This window comes from Spea bombifrons, chromosome 1, assembly GCF_027358695.1.
Source record: "Spea bombifrons isolate aSpeBom1 chromosome 1, aSpeBom1.2.pri, whole genome shotgun sequence".
NCBI classification, from domain to species: domain Eukaryota; kingdom Metazoa; phylum Chordata; class Amphibia; order Anura; family Pelobatidae; genus Spea; species Spea bombifrons.
In genome coordinates, this window is record NC_071087.1 from 8176183 (window position 1) to 8192237 (window position 16055).

General features: G+C 40.7%; 1 protein-coding gene across 2 annotated transcripts in view; it reads left to right on the top strand.

Annotated features, from left to right (window-relative positions):
- Positions 1 to 16055, top strand: part of CTNNA2 (catenin alpha 2) — a 609640-nt gene that overhangs the window by 524404 nt on the left and 69181 nt on the right. For both annotated transcript variants that reach the window (XM_053458129.1, XM_053458130.1), the window contains exons 10-11: positions 12945 to 13037; positions 13475 to 13631. In XM_053458129.1, coding sequence (XP_053314104.1) covers positions 12945 to 13037; positions 13475 to 13631 — 250 coding nt within the window. The remainder of the gene's footprint in view (positions 1 to 12944; positions 13038 to 13474; positions 13632 to 16055) is intronic.

Here is a 16055-nt window from a genome sequence, read left to right on the forward strand (position 1 = left end):
AACGCTAAGCAAGGACGTGCGGCGGTTCTGGATCGCTCTATCCTAATTTGCGTGGGGGGCGTCTTGCTCGGAAGGTGAACCCGATTTGGGTCCATCGCTCCTTCTTATCGTATCCAGCGGGCTGAGAGCGCCCGGCTTTTACGAGACCGCGATGATCTTACAGATGTCAAAACTGTTTTTAAACCGCGAGCGTCCGCTTGTTAACGTCTCATTCGGATTCCTCTCGGCGCAATAACAAAGGGGTCATCGCACGAGCTGGGAATTGCTTTGTAAATCCAGGTTTAATAGCGACGGCCACGGTATTGATTTCTAACCAAGTCGACGTTCAATCTCCCCCCCGCGTGACCACCCGGTGATGGATGCACTTTATAGTTAAGGACAGGCTAGTTAAGGTTTTGTGATTATACACTGGAGTCATTATTTGTCTGATTTAGTGGCGAAAAAAAAAGAAGAAGCGCAGACAACTGAAAGTTTATTCGCACGACTGAGCCGGGGTATGATGTCATAATATAGTATTTATACTAAACAGACTTTTAAAAGAACATCGAGTTACCATTTTTGAATGCTTTATTTTAATGGAAAGGATCTGGAGGACATATACCATGTACCTTCTGTGGGACACCGAATACCCCCAACAGGGACTTGTGGTCTGCTTTTTATAGCCACTAGAGGGTACAAGAGAGAGAGAGGGTGTCATTTGCCCCTTGGGGTGATGATAGACCAGAATGTTGAAAAGTTTAGGACAAATATGTCTAAAAACATAGAATTTGACAGATAAGACCCATTTGGCCCATCTAGTCTGCCCGGTTTTTCCTGCTGACCCAGGAACCCTATGCCACTTGTTAACTTTGTTAACCTCTACCCCTTCTGCTTGTAGGCTCTTCCATTTATCTACCACCCTCTCAGCAGCGTAAAACATTCCATCTAAGCTCCAGATCCTCTAGTTCTAGATTATGACCTCTTGTCTTCCCTCCTGTACTTTGTTAACTCCCTGTAAGTATTTAAATGTTTCTATCGCGTCCCCCCCCCTCTCGTCTTTCCAACCTACATAGAAGAGAACTTCAAGCGGGATGTTCCATAAACAGAAACGGGGAGGTTACGTGCCACGCGGTGCAGAATGCTTGAAAGTTGGTAGAGCGACAGTAGATGTGGGCAGAGAGGACATTAATGTCCACCATTTTTTGTTTTCCGAACTCCTAACAATGTCTCAATCATTACGGTTATGGTTTTCCAGTTAGGTTTTTCATTCAAACATATAAAAAAAAGGAAGTATATAAATTTCCGTTTTTCTTTTAAAGTGTTACCCTTAACGCGTTCTACAAATGTTTCGATTTAGTTGAGAAAGTACACTTGCATTCTAAGCGGAATATTGATACAATCGGAGACAAAAGTTTCTAAACCGGAACAAAATGATATTCGGTTTAGTGCGGGTGAATCATCGGGACGCTCTGAACAGCCTTTTTACATCATACATTACTTTTATTCCATTTGGCAAACTGTAGGTCGTGTCACACTAATATAATTCATTATAGCCAAAAGATGTTCTACGCGTTCCAGAGTTGTAATAATAAGAAACCAATGTTTGTTCTGCTTGGAGAACATTAGTTGGCATTTCAGATGAGTGATATTACAACTCTACTTCCTTGGGTCAAGAAACCTGGACACCCGGCGGTTTCCAAGTGTGTTATTACTGTAATTCGCAGTAAAAATGTTGATTTGTATAATTTTCTTCTGTCTCTCGCAGGTCAAGGTGGTTCAGATCTCAGATCTGTAGTGACTCTGGGCAAAATTCTTTCTTTATATTTAAGGAACCAAAATGTGATTATTTTTTTTAAAGAAGGAACACTCATTCGGGGTCTATGTACAGAAGTCCAAGGCTGCGTCGCTTAATAGGGTTCAGGTTAGTTCTAAGGAACAGATCTATAAGAAAATAGAAAATATGCTATTTTAATACATTATTTTTTTTCCGGTGGGGATGTTTTTATAAGAAAATAGATTTCTTTTGAAATATGAACCCATGAGGATCAACCAAAAGATCTCGATGATCGAGTTTCCACCAAGAGAAGAACACAGATGAACATTGTTATGTTGTTAATTTGTAACGTGTTCTTCAATGAAATCGCTTGAGATGTTCTTCATGTTCTCAGACCCTCTTTAGTGTCCATGAAGCTCCATGTTCTCGCGTGTGACCCAACATGGGTAACTAGCATGTTTCCCCAAGTTCTGCACCGGAGTTGACCCCTCTTGAAGGTCAACATGGCTCAGATCTTAGATCTGTAGTAATTCTGGGCTAAATTCTTTCTTGATCTATATTTATGGAACCGAGTCCTTCTTGACACCAACAGAGCCTTTGGCACTTAATCTTTCTGTCAGGGTACCAGTGAATCAGGACGGAGGCAAAAAGGTACTGGTCAAAATTTTTATTAAAATAAAATAATAACAAGAATCCAAAACATAAGACAAGCGGGTGGTCGTAGACCAAGCCAAGGTCAGGAGCCAGAACGGGTAGTCATACGAGCCAAGGTCAGGAGTCCAGAAATCCATGTAGTCCAAAAGCAGGCAGGAGTCAGCACCAGAATGGGAGTCAGACAGACCGGGTCATACACAAGAATCAAACACTGGAAGGAAGCACGCACTCACAGGTCCGGAACCACCAAGGGCAACCAGCAACTGAACTAGCTGGTTAATATAGTCACAGCCTGCAGGAAGAGGAGGGGTTAACTTGGACATAAAGTTGGAAGAGGAAGGGGGCGCGGCCTAACAAACAGAGAGCCATGAGGAGGAAAGCCAGTGCAGGTAGGCCGAAACCCTGACACTTTCTAGAAGGGTGATACTAACATGAGTAAAGATGGGCTAAAAGGAGACCTGGAAGCCATTAAAAATGAAATAAATAAATAAAATAAACCATATTTAGGCAAAAAAGACAACCCAAGAAAAAAAAATAAAATGATGGTTATTGGTTTATTTTGCATTTAATTGATACATATTTCTGGAAGAACCATCAATCAAGAACCTCAACCACTAAACCAAAAACCGAATTATTTTGTGGGAGTTTGCTGAAATAAAAGCCCAGTGATAGATAAACGCGAAGTTATTTAATGTACCAGTGCTTCGGAAGCAATCGATGGACAGACCGGTTGGGCTAAGTGGTCCGTGTCTACTGTCAATGAGTAAATCCAGAAGCGTAGAAGTAAATATCATTTCGTGCGGTCTCGGAGACGGAGTCACTTTATCATTTTCAACACGTTGCCACAATAGACCTCGTATGTCTGCGGTGCAGGTTGATTTTTAGATTCGGCGTACAAAAGCAAATAAGAGCTTCAGCCCGCGGTGTTCCGAGCGATGGAATTCCTGTCTCTCGATGGCTTTATGGATTTATCTAACCTTAAGAAAAGGTGGAAATCGCTAGAAATCTTTAAGCTGCAACTCGAATATTTTTAAGGAACGTTAAAGATACAAAACCAGACAATTCTAACCTTTTTTCAAGTTTTCGGCGAGTGAGACTTTTGTTTTAGGGGTTGTGGTTGGAGGCGTAGAGCGGGATAGGCAAACCTACGCAAACTCTAAAAAAGAGGGGCATTTTACTCCAGCAGCGGGTTGGGGTGATGTTTATATTTTGGTGTGATTTTTTTTGTGGTGGGGGGGGGGTTTACGCAGTTTTTTTCCCATTTTGTAATTTAAAAAAAATTTTTATTAATTCTTTTTTCCAAATTTATGTATTTTTTTTCTGAATTTTTGTTTTCTTTTGTCCAGATTTCTTTCACTGTTTTTTTTATTAGAAAGTAAGTGGCCCAGGAAAGTTAAATAAAACATGTAAAAAATGCTGATCCCCTTAACATGAATCCAGACTTGTCCAGAACACCCGAGGACCACAGAGAAAACCCATGCATTGAGCATTAAAGGAATCCAGTCAGGGTATAGCTGCTGCTGCTTTAACCTTTTTTTATCGCTATACATTCAGGTGCTATACATGAAATTTTAAGTACAAAACAACATAAAAGATCTTTAAAAGATCATTAAAAATCTTTCATTTTGAATATCATAATGAGGAAATCATTCAACGATTAGCGCGTCGCCTCACTGTTTGAACTATACATTATGCAGCCACAGCTCGGCACTTCTTGCAGGAGATGGCCCAGAGATGGTCCTTCATTGAGTCGAAGCCGAAACTCACCTGTAGACTCCCTCTTTAGTAGCTAAAGCAGACCTTTTTTTAAACCTTATGGAGAAGCTGGTAGATAAGTAGAACAGCCTCCCAACAGAAGTGGTAGAGGGTAATACAGTGAGGGATTTAATGTGTAGGACAGGCATACGGCTCCTGAATCCAAGACGTGGCCAACGCCTGATTAATGTCTAAGTCTTTACATCAGGATCAATGGGCAGACTAGACGGGCCGACTGGATCTGATCTGCCGGCCTATTCTATTTTTCTATGGCCTTTCTCAAACAATCAAGAAGATTCCTTATTTTCTCCACAATACATTTTCCAGATAATATTTGTCTTCTTGTCGCTCGGTGGCGTGTCCCTTGCTGCATCAAGAAACCGATTATTACTAACGAGGGCTGTATCAAGAACGCATTAGCTTCTGCTTTATTGCACCGGTCTGGGGCTTTACTGATGTATTTTTTTTTTTTTTGAGTATGAAAATCTCAGATTTATGCCGAGTGGTTGAGCAAAGATCCACAAGCCACAATTTGTTCATGAACGTGAACCAGTGATCGCCTATTATTAAAGTCACTGGGGCAGACTAATCACTTTAATTCATGGAGAGCGGCAAACAATATTTGCTATTTTTCGACTAACCATGCATGAGATGTTTGTCATCGCGGCTTATCTCCGACATGATATACGAGAAGAAATAAACGCATCGGGAGTGCATTTGGGTCCGTGATATATGGACTGACATTAGGGCAATAAATAGCGTAGGGGTGTCTTAGAAGTAGTTTAAAGACAGAGAGAATGGGGTGTAAAGAAAATTATGATGATTTAAAAAGGAAAATGCTTATCTCAGCTGGGGAAGGAGACCACATAACTCAAATGGGGAAGGCATTCATTATTTATCACCCTCACTCTTATCGCCGATAATGAATGATGGGGAATTTTGAATGATGGAGCTTAAAGGGCTGGAAATATCTGACTATTTTGTTTTGCAATGATCTACAAATTGTTGGGCCCCCCAAGGAGCTGTGTTAGGGGGCTTCCCTCTCGTCCTATCTTTCCTATTGTGGATCTGAATGCCTCTGTCTCTGACGAGGTGTTTAGAATTAGAGCCCAAACCTGTGATGTGATGATAGACGCCCTGCCTGGAGTAAGTAACCCAGGTCAACCCAGGCCTGGTTTGTAAAAAGCAAAAACAAAAGGTAGTTCTTTGCCCAGGGTGCGCTATTAAAGAACTGTTGTTTGACATGACTTCCGGTTTCTATAGGAAACACTCTGGAGTGTCATCGAGTCCATGATCCGGTACGCTAGAAGCATGGACGGGTATTAACAGGGTTCCTTTTGGAACCTAGAACCCAAGGGAGAATGTACTAGGTGCAAGCCAACACGTGCCCTCAGCATTGTGCTCCAGTGTACAGGAGAGCCAACAGTCTTACTTAGGGGCACCATGTTCCAAACGGCCAGCTTTGCCACCAGTTGCCAAGCTTGTCCCCAAACACCTTTTATGTGCCACCTTAGCCCCCAAACAGCCTGTCTACGCCATTTTTTGTCCCCAGCTTGAGCTAAGTCTCCAGACAGCTTGCCTGCGTCTCTCTCCCTCCCTTCAGATTGATCCAGCATGAATAAAAAGCATGTCATGTCGCTTGATCAGCATGCAGGGAGAGCGTGTGAGAGATCATCTCCCCAAGTTGTGACTCCTGCGACCACGAGCCTATGCCCCTGGTCTCACCTGCATGTACGACTTATAGTTAATCTGATTTCCCTTTAAATAATAGCATCTCTGTGATCACTCTGACAGATAACATTTCCCTCCGAGACATCCTTACATTAACCTTGGACAAGCCAGTGCACGGATTGCTTTGCTTTTTGCGGAAGTGGCGAGATCCTCCCAGCTAGAGACTCCTCTTGTTAAGTCTGCATTATAAAGTATAAAGAGAAGCATTACGCATAAGAGCCGCAGAAAAATGTAGCTCTATAATGTCAAGATTCACAGCCACATCCCAGCATGTATCATTCTTTATATACAGATCCCCTGCGGGGTAGCAGCATGTTTCGGAAAACCCATCTGTGCCCAAGCAATACTGCCCCTCTAATATGCATGCGCGTTCCATCCATTTATGTGTAGCCTGCATAATTATAGTCGGAATTAGTGTTTCTCGTGTGATAATTATACCTTTTTTGTGCAAATCTCTCACCGTTATGCTTCTTAACCCATTCGGTATCGGAGTGTGGAGTGATTTGCCCCGTCCTGTGGCATTCTACGGCTTACACGTTGCAGAGTCCATTAAAACAAAATCTATAAAAGACCATAGAGGTAGTGAAACCCTCCAAGGGCACACACAGGTTAAACCAAACAAGTCTTAAGCAGGACGTTGGCGTTCAGGAAAACCGTAGAACATGCCGAGGTCAGGGAGCCAGACTAGAGAGTAGTCGGGTCACAAGCCGTGGCCGGGGGGGGGGGGGGCGAGGAACGGTAGTTTAGGAATACAGGAACCCACTGGGGTAGATTACACTATGTCAAAACATAGGTAAGATCTTTAGAGGGCAAAGTGTAATGGGCTTCTGATGGTTTATATAGGGCTAGAAGGAGGAAAGGCGCCGGGTCGGCGGGGCTGGACGCATGGAGCCGGCAGGAGGGCCTCCCTTGCTTACATGGCGGGTGAATAGCAGACATCTTCCCTCTTTCTTCTCCTCTCCAAGCCATACGAACCATTCAACATTTTAGTCGCCCTCTTCTGAACTCTCTCCAGAATGTCTACATCCTTCCGGCCATGTGGTCTCCAGAACTTTACCCAAGTCGATTCTAAAGAATATAGTCCAAAAGAAACCGTTCCTTCAATCAATAATCAAACCATGGTCTCATCGGCATTCCAACAACCTTAGAGTAACCGGCAGAGTCACGTTCAGAGGGACATCTCAACAGGGGACAATTAATTGCTAGGTTTCAGAGACTGGTGAAGATAAATCTGAGTGTTATCCATTCATTTTGGGCTTTTTTTTTGGAAGGACCTTTGTGTTAGATCTATTATCATATTCACTACTATCACGCACTCCCAAAATAAATCCTCTTCACTTCAAGGCGGTGGTGGGAGTGTATCGCCTGCGCCGGTAAATCATTCTGTCTGCTTTATTGTGATACCTGCAGTAAGAAGTGTGATTTAATGTGCTTTTCGCACTCCCTTGCTCTGGTAGATGTTCTTTCAGCACTTTATAGAATAAATTATTAACGGAAGGATTGCAGGATTCTGTTGATAAAACAAAACATCGGTAACTCATAATGATATGGATATTACTTTTTACTGCATGCGGGAAGGTGGTAAAAGGAACCCGTTAAGCTAAAATTTCACTGACCTGGTGGAGATCATTGTGTTATTAGGCTACTAGATAATAAATCTCGTGGTGCTGCGGACGCGGTGGATGGGAGGATAATTCTTATGTATCAAAAATCTCTTTGCAAACAACATTTGGAGTATAAACTGTTTTATTTGAGAGTAGCGAGAAACCCTGAGTGAGAGAATGAAGAATTTTCACCTTGGCTGCCTTTTCATCTGTTGTCCCGGAATAAATACGGGTCAAGAAAAATATATTCCAACCTGACTTAAGGTCTGACCCTGATTTTTGTTTCTGCTCATTGGAAACCTTAAACGTACTGGTAATTGCCTTTGTTTCACTATCCCTCAGAAAATCACTATCTGAGGGGCCAAATCGATATGGTATCCATGCGTTACTCACCTAGTTACCCAAGTCTATCTTATTATAGAGATAAATATCATTCCTGCCTGTGCTTTGCAAAGGGTGTTGCTTAATATAACTTTTATCTCCACTGTTCTCCTCCTGTTTAGCAGGAGAAACATCTCAGTGCTGTAGGCAGCTACATACCTCTCAAGTGTCTCTGTTCAGCAAGGATAGTCCCTCTTTGACACCTAGATAAAATCTATATATTTCAATCAACTGATTGAGGTTTGAAACCTGCATGAACTAACAAGTAAACAAAAAAGTTTAATGCAAGAAAAACAGATATTTTCCTTGTTCTTCAAATACTCGTTCCTGTCTCTCATTATCATTCTACCGCCTGCACCTGTTGAGAGTTTGGAGCATTCAACATTGCTAGGAATGGTATTTGAATGTTATCAAGAAAATAATTTGGTCTTTATTGCCATAGTATCAGACAAAGCTTCTTATACATTTATACATTTTATGTATTTAATGCTGCGTTAAGTTACAATAGTGTTACAGGTGGGTGGCAATATGGCAGACTTTAGCGGACAAGTCTTCTCCTCCCACAAGAAGAAGCCCTGACTACCTGCCCCAGCAAAGACTTGTCAAAACGCGGGTTCTTGACTCAATTATCCAGAGTTTCTATGGATACTAGATGGCTGTTAATGTATTTTTCTTAATGTTTTCATTGGCTAAACTCATGCCCGTGGGGGTGAGAATAAAACACAACGCAGCAAAGACCCCTTCGATAGACGTGTTAGTAGCTTCACACATTAATGGTAACCAAGCAGATGGATCTGTCTTTTGTACATACCTATTTTTAACAAGCAGAGTCTTAGAAATAACATTTGCCTTTGTAAGCATTTCTCGGGGTTTTTTTTTTTCGTTGTTTTTTTTTTTTTTTGGCAGATGCATAAAATCTCTTTCTATTTGAAGGAATGTATCCAGAAAACTAGTAATGACCTTGCAAGCTGCGCGCATATCACAATCCATCATCTCAAGTAATTCTGTGATCTCATAAAAAAGGTTCATTGCTGCTTCGTGGCTAGTAAGGGAAATTAGAGTGAAATATACTCTAGATCCGTCTATAGCCAGATGGTCCGGGGACTTTTTTTTTTTGTTTAAAGGCCCTCTCTACCAACGAGTGGAATGATTAACCCCTTAATGACAAAGCCCGTACATCTACGGGCTCAAAATGCATTGTTTTCAATGGGTTTAGGGACCGCCCATTGTCCTTAAGGGGTTAAATGGCTAGAGGTGATTAGCTAGAGGTTATCTGTAACTAAACACTGGTGTTCTTTTATTCTTTTTTTTATATAGTAACATTTAAAACAATCATCCGGCACAGGCGTCATAACCCGATAACTCTCAGCCGCTACTTTTCTTGCCTTTAATGGGGTATTCGGTAATGAAAAAAAAATGAATATTAGCCCAAAAGGGAAAATAGAGTTTTTAGTCAAAGTCGATAACTTTTTGGGGATTTTTTTTTTTTTTTTTACGGAATGGGTCAGTTAAATGTATCAATATCGATTGACGAGGGATTTATGAAGGCATGAAAGAACTGTGGAAAATGGTATTTTCCTCCAAAAAAACCCTAGACAAAGTTAATAACCACATCCAAAAAGACCAAAAGTTCTAGTAAACCTAGTACAATAATTGTCATTATGTTATCGGTTAGCGATGTTGTTTTAGGTCTTGAAAGAAAACAGCAGATCGTTTAAGAGGAATATGAGTTAATTTATTGATACAAGTGATCACGGGAAGACAAGTCATAAAAAAATGTCCGGTCTGCCAGAACAAAGAAACGATAAACATTTATAGATCCAGGGCCGGCCCAAGGCAAAATGCCGCTTGGGGCGAATTTTAAAATGCCGCCCCCCCCTTATCTACCCTTCCTCTCCCTCCGTCCCTGCCGCCCCCCCATTTTCTACCCTTCCTCTCCCTCCCTATTATCTACCATTACCCCCCTTGTACTTACCTTTCAGCAGGGGCATGAATGCTCTTCTCCCTTGAGATCTTCTCCTTGTCACGCGGTGACAGGCAACTGCTCTGCATGAGCCCGCCCCCTTGAGCATCACGGCGCATCTTCGAGGGGGTGGAACGAAGAGCCGAACCGATCGGCACGGAGGCAAGCTTTTCCATAATTAAACAGCGGTGGAAGCCGCATCGGATGACAAAAAAGCGGCACTTGGGGCGGCAAAATGCCGCCCCTTCAAAATTGCCCCAGTCTGCTCCATTATAGGGCCGGCCCTGTATAGATCACAAGTAGGGTGATGGCACCATAAGAACCAAAAAGAATCGAAATGGGGCTCAAGGGTTGAGCAGAGGAGCAAAGATGGACCAGTCTCTCAAGGCCATATATCCAAAGATTATGGCATCTTCTTTGGTTGAAGCCATTGTCCTTGTAAAGTACGTGTTGGCCGTCTTAAGACTTGAGGTTCTACAGATCATTTAACTACTACAACATACAAATATCCAAAGCAGCGTTCACACATGGATTCAAAGATGCTTCCAAAACATCTCTTTAAAGCCGTCCACCTGCCTCCGCCGGCCAGATCTTCTTTCGCCCCGGCGTGATTAATGCGGACGGAGGTAAACGGAAAATCTCAAAGCCGTAGAGTAGAGAAATAAAACACTCTTGTAGCGGGACGGCGCGTTTCACATCAGTGCGATGGGTATCTTAAAGGCTCGATAAAACTATTATAGAACTATTAAAGTGCTGCCTATTACGTAGCGGACCTCTCAGAAAACGCAAGACGGATGGTGTGTTTTGAGCCCGGAGAAAGATCTCTCTCATTCACATCATCGTCTGCAAACAGATAAAAGTCAAGATAAGGATTATATTCAGAGAATATGGCTCTGTAATGGTGCGTTGACTTTATGTTTCAGCTCTCTCTATATATTCTCTATCGTTTGTCTCCTGGTGGCAGCTTTTAAGGCCGTTTCATCGGTTGTGTATCCTTGCAAAAATATTTCACATATACGATGAATAATAATAATAAAAAAACAACACTTTGGAGGTTGTCGGTTCATAATAATTAAAACCAATCGACACAAGTTGGGTCTCAATGAACAAACACGTTGGCCTTGAGATGAAAATAATTCTATTAAGGGAGAAGCTTGAGTAGAAGATGCCTGGAAGCCACGTTGAAGCCTAGGGTGGCTCGGCTACGGAACGATTTGACATTGAGACGCACGCCGGCCGCGTTCTAAATGACTGCGGAGCGGAATGGACTCGGTTGAAAGGCAGATGTATCGGGGCTTATACGTCGGCGTAAAGAAGACGAGGGGAACAGATTAATACCGCGAGGGGAGGCCAGAGGAGAAATTTTGGGAAAAATAAATAAATAAATTAAATTAGACGAGGGTATTTGAAATCATTCATGAATTATTTCCAACTGGTATCTCTGCCGGAAGGTATCATGAATACACAAACATGCTATTTGAAAATTGTATCGGTTTGTCTTCTGTGCAGATGTGAATAAAGAGCAGCGCCTGTGATTTTTGTCTGAAGAAAAGTTTGTGAAACAGAGAAGTTTAGGAATATTTTAAAATAATTTTTTGGGAGTTTGTTAAGAGATTTTTTTTTTAAAATATTTTTTTTTCCCAGAATATAATTTCATTAATAAATTGCAAAAAAAAAAAGCAGAAAAATCCTGACAAATAATAAAAAATACATGACATTTTTTTTTTTTTACCTCCTGCCCTTAGTAGAACATCTCAATTTAATTCCCCAGTTTAAAATAAATCACGAAAAAACATAAAAATAATTTAATTTATAAGTCCCAATTGTTTCCTTTCTATCTTATATACTTTGGATGTTTTTTAAATAAACGTATTTCTGCCGGGCGAAAAAAAAAAAGGGTTCCTAACTATAATTCCATTTTAATTCCAGCAGCATCATTAATACGGCACTTATTTTATCTTAAATCGGGAACAAAACGGGCTAGATGGTTCTTATATGCTGTAAAACGCTACGTTTCTCTATATGAATTAATTCCAGCTGAAGAGATATATACATTATTAAGATCTCGGCACAATCATTTTTTTAATAAAAAAAATAAAAAAATACCTGTACAGGTATAAATCCCCAAAATAAAATAAATTATTCTGGCGGATATCGTCGTCTTTGATACACGGAGCGCCGTCGCTTTGCCCAGGAATTATTGATGAAACAGCTATGATATGTGTGGCCGGGAGTGTAGCCAAAACATTATTGAGTATCTAAATTTAAATCTATTTTCTAACTTGATTTCCATGTCTATTTAGAGTACTTCTGATTCAGCTTGCAGCAATTATACTCTTGGCTACGCTCTGCCTATTTATTTAATGTAAATTAAGCCTTTTCAAGTTGTCGGTACTGGGATTTTTTTTTTTTTTTTTTTAAAGCAATTTTGTACAAGAAACATAATCGCTGTTAGTTATGAATGTTCCAGTCATGCCCTGGATAATACTTCTTACATTTGTCAGACTTCACCCTGTTTGAATTTCATCAAGGAAAAAAATGGTACTTATTGCCATAGTATCAGAAAAAGCTTCTTATACATTGAAACATTTTAACCTATTAATATACTCCATACTTGGTGCTGTTTGTAAATTCACCTTTATATGGTGTATATAACATTTCTAGCTCTATAAATAAATATATATATATACGATACGGTAGGTATAGCGCATGTTTCTCCTGCCACATAATTCTTACCTATCAAATCAATTATCTGTAATAACGTTGGCTCATTTTGGGCAATGTTGCTGAATTCCGGTGGTTATTTGCTACAATTGCAACCATTTCCAGTGTGTTACTCATCCCCCTGCCACCGAACAGTTAATTATAAACACGATCGTATACACACAGATGATAAATGCTATTTAACTCATTAGGTACTAGGAGGATCGCAATGTATTGATGTCTCCTGTATTTATGGGGAATGGCAGGCTTTGTGACGGGCCCTGTGTCATTGCAGCTCATTTATATTATTATTATTATTTTATATAGCTTATAAAATACTGCTTGTGCTAAATTAACTTTTTTCCTCTTTTTTTTCTTGTTGTTTTTTTTTAACCATCAGGTGGCCAATCTGGCCTGTTCAATCTCCAATAATGAAGAAGGCGTAAAGTTGGTCCGTATGGCAGCTACCCAGATCGATAGTTTGTGCCCTCAGGTACGTATTAGAAATTATGTTTGGATAAACTCACAGGATGGGGTGTCTGGAAGCAATCAAACTCTGGGTTTAATAATGTCTGATTTGGGTTCAGACAGTGATCGCTGCTTAACGTCAAATAAGACCCATTCAGCCCGTCTAGTCACCCTGTTTTTCCTAATAGAAAGACTCGGACCTTAATCAGTCGTTGGTCTCGTCTTAGATTCATAAGCCATATGCCTATCCCATGCATGCTTAAATTCTCCCACTATATTTACCTCTGCCACTTCTGCTGCGAGGCTGTTCCACTTACCTACCACCCTCTCAATAAAGTAAAAACTTTGCTATTTGATTATTAAGTGATCTTTATTCTAAATTCCACGCATAAAAAAAGAAACGTTACTAATAAAGATTACGCGTAATGCTCCTCTTCTCAAGCAATGACATATTTATTCTAGGTGATCAACGCAGCCTTGACATTAGCTGCTCGGCCACAAAGTAAAGTTGCCCAGGATAACATGGATGTCTTTAAAGACCAATGGGAGAAGCAGGTCCGGGTTCTTACAGAAGCCGTCGATGACATCACATCCGTGGATGACTTCCTGTCCGTGTCAGGTATACATGTCGTTTTCTTGGGGTGCTCCGTTTAATGGGAAATTAAATGATATGTCAAAACATATTTCTTCCTTTCAATGAACTTTTGCATCATGACCATGAATGACATCATAATTTCAATGCCTGACTCTGTAAGTAAAGTATATAGAGAGAGTGATCTGGGTTTCCTGTCCGGGACGGAAATACGGCGATTTGGTAATTATCAGTATCCCGGATTTGGCTACCGGTAGCCGGTTAGCAGCAGCTTTCCCGCAGTGTTTCATGCCACTTAAACAATTATCATTGGCTGTGCCAAGTGTTAACGAGCCAGTTGGAGAGATCAGAGGTCTCCCTTGTAACTGGCCCATTGAGCTGCCACTCGCCAGGGTGCCTATTCACCCAAGAGGGCGACCTGCTGCCCGGTTTTCAGACAGGAGGACTATGGCCCCTTGGGCATGCTGTCCTAGGTCTAGTCTTTTTTGTTCTGTATAGAAACAAGGGAGTTAATATAGGCCTAGATCAGTGTGCAGGGCTAAGGGAGGGCTGCCATTTTGAATTTATTGACGATGAGATGACACAACCACAGATGACCTTGTTAAAAACACAACGGCATAATTCCCACTGGGGGGACAACACGTTCAACTCATTCGCCCTGCACTACCTTGCTGTTTAAACATAGTTTCATAATTAACAACCGAGCCGGATATAGATGGAGCTGCGGGCCATTTGTTATCTCTACGACTGAGCTATTTTTATCTTCTCACTAATGGCGGTGGTAATATTGGGTATGGAAATAAATAGGAAAATACTCTTGGAAAAAGTAAAACATCTCTAAATATGTAGTGTGTACATAATCTAAACATTTATGACAAACAAACTTGAAGGCAACCTTAAAAGAGAAGGGGGCATAAGGTGCTAAGTAATGGAGTGGTCCCTCAACTAGTCGATAATACCGTACACCACGGGAACAATATCTTTGATATTTCTTAAAGATTTTGTGCTCAATCCTCTCCATTTCTATTTTTTTCTGAAATATCGAGGTTTTTTTTTTGTTGCGTGATTTTTTTTTTTGTGATTATCACAATGATAATAAAAAATTGGTTTCTTGTCCTCTCCTTTATAGACTTATCTATTGCCTGAACCGTAGACGAGCTCTGTAACATTTAAATATATATTTTTGGACTCCTCGCTGTGCTGTTTCAGGCAAAATCAATTATATTAAAATAAAAAAAACAAATAAATAATATAAAAATAAATAAAAATAAATAAATTTGAGCAGTAATCTCACATGCCGTCTTCTTTATACAGGCCAAAATTGTAATTCTAAGAATCATTGCCTTTCTCCTGTATAATAAAGTCGTATCTTCAGTATTAACAGTTCCGGCCAATAAAAATCATGTCGAACAAAGTAACAAGAGGTATATTTCCACCGCCGGATATATTAAACTCTGTGATATAGTGGTCTGCTACACAATGACACAATGTGATTAACTGTTATAAACCATGTTTCGGAACAGAGCATACGACATGTGACTTCCTACAGAAAATACAATATATAAAAATAGAAAATAGATGCATTTTCTTCTCTAATCTCCACTTTGTCACACCGTTTTTAACACAATGTGTTATAGAGTGTAATAACAGCTTCAATTTTTTCGCTTGAAATTCTTCCCAACAAAGGGTATTTAATACCAAGCGGTTCCAACGGCTGAACAAGAACACCACGTTTTTTATGTGGCTTGGAGAAATATAGATTTGTAACTGAGTAAGATATTTAGAAAGGGATGCATGTTACATACGTAATTTAATTAATAAACCCATTTCCTGTGCATTAGACATGTGCAAATGGGCCAAAAATGATAAAGATAAAAAAGAATTTGACTCCCTCCTTTTTTCACTTCCCCTCTCACTCATGCTCCCTGAATGTCTCCCAACCTTCTCTGCCAACCACTTCCGCTTTCGTGTCTTGCTCTCCTTTCTCCTTTTTTCTCTTTTTATTCTTCTTTCTTCATCTGCATCTCAACGGACAAAACCTTTCCGGCAAATTTCCGCCAAAATGGTGGCGCCTCTGGTGACGTCCTCCTCACTGATTCCCCGATTGGGGGAGAGGACATCACCAGAAGCTCTGCCATTTTGGTGGACGTTCACAGAAGGTTATCTTAGGGCAAAATGATGGAGCTTCTGGTGACGTCCTCTATCCCGACCATCCAATCGGACAATGCGGACAAAGAAAGAAGAGAGAATAACAAGGACATGCAAGGCATAGAAGGATAGCTGTCAAACATGAGCTTTTGGCTTTGTTTTCCCCCGTTTTGTGGGTCTGGGCTCTTTTTGCAGATTTGTACAGATCAACAACATTGAGAGATTTTGTTAAATGTGCCGTTCGTACAAATCTGAATAGACAAGTCTAGTTTTTACACATTATTGTGGCTTTTAGGACTGTAA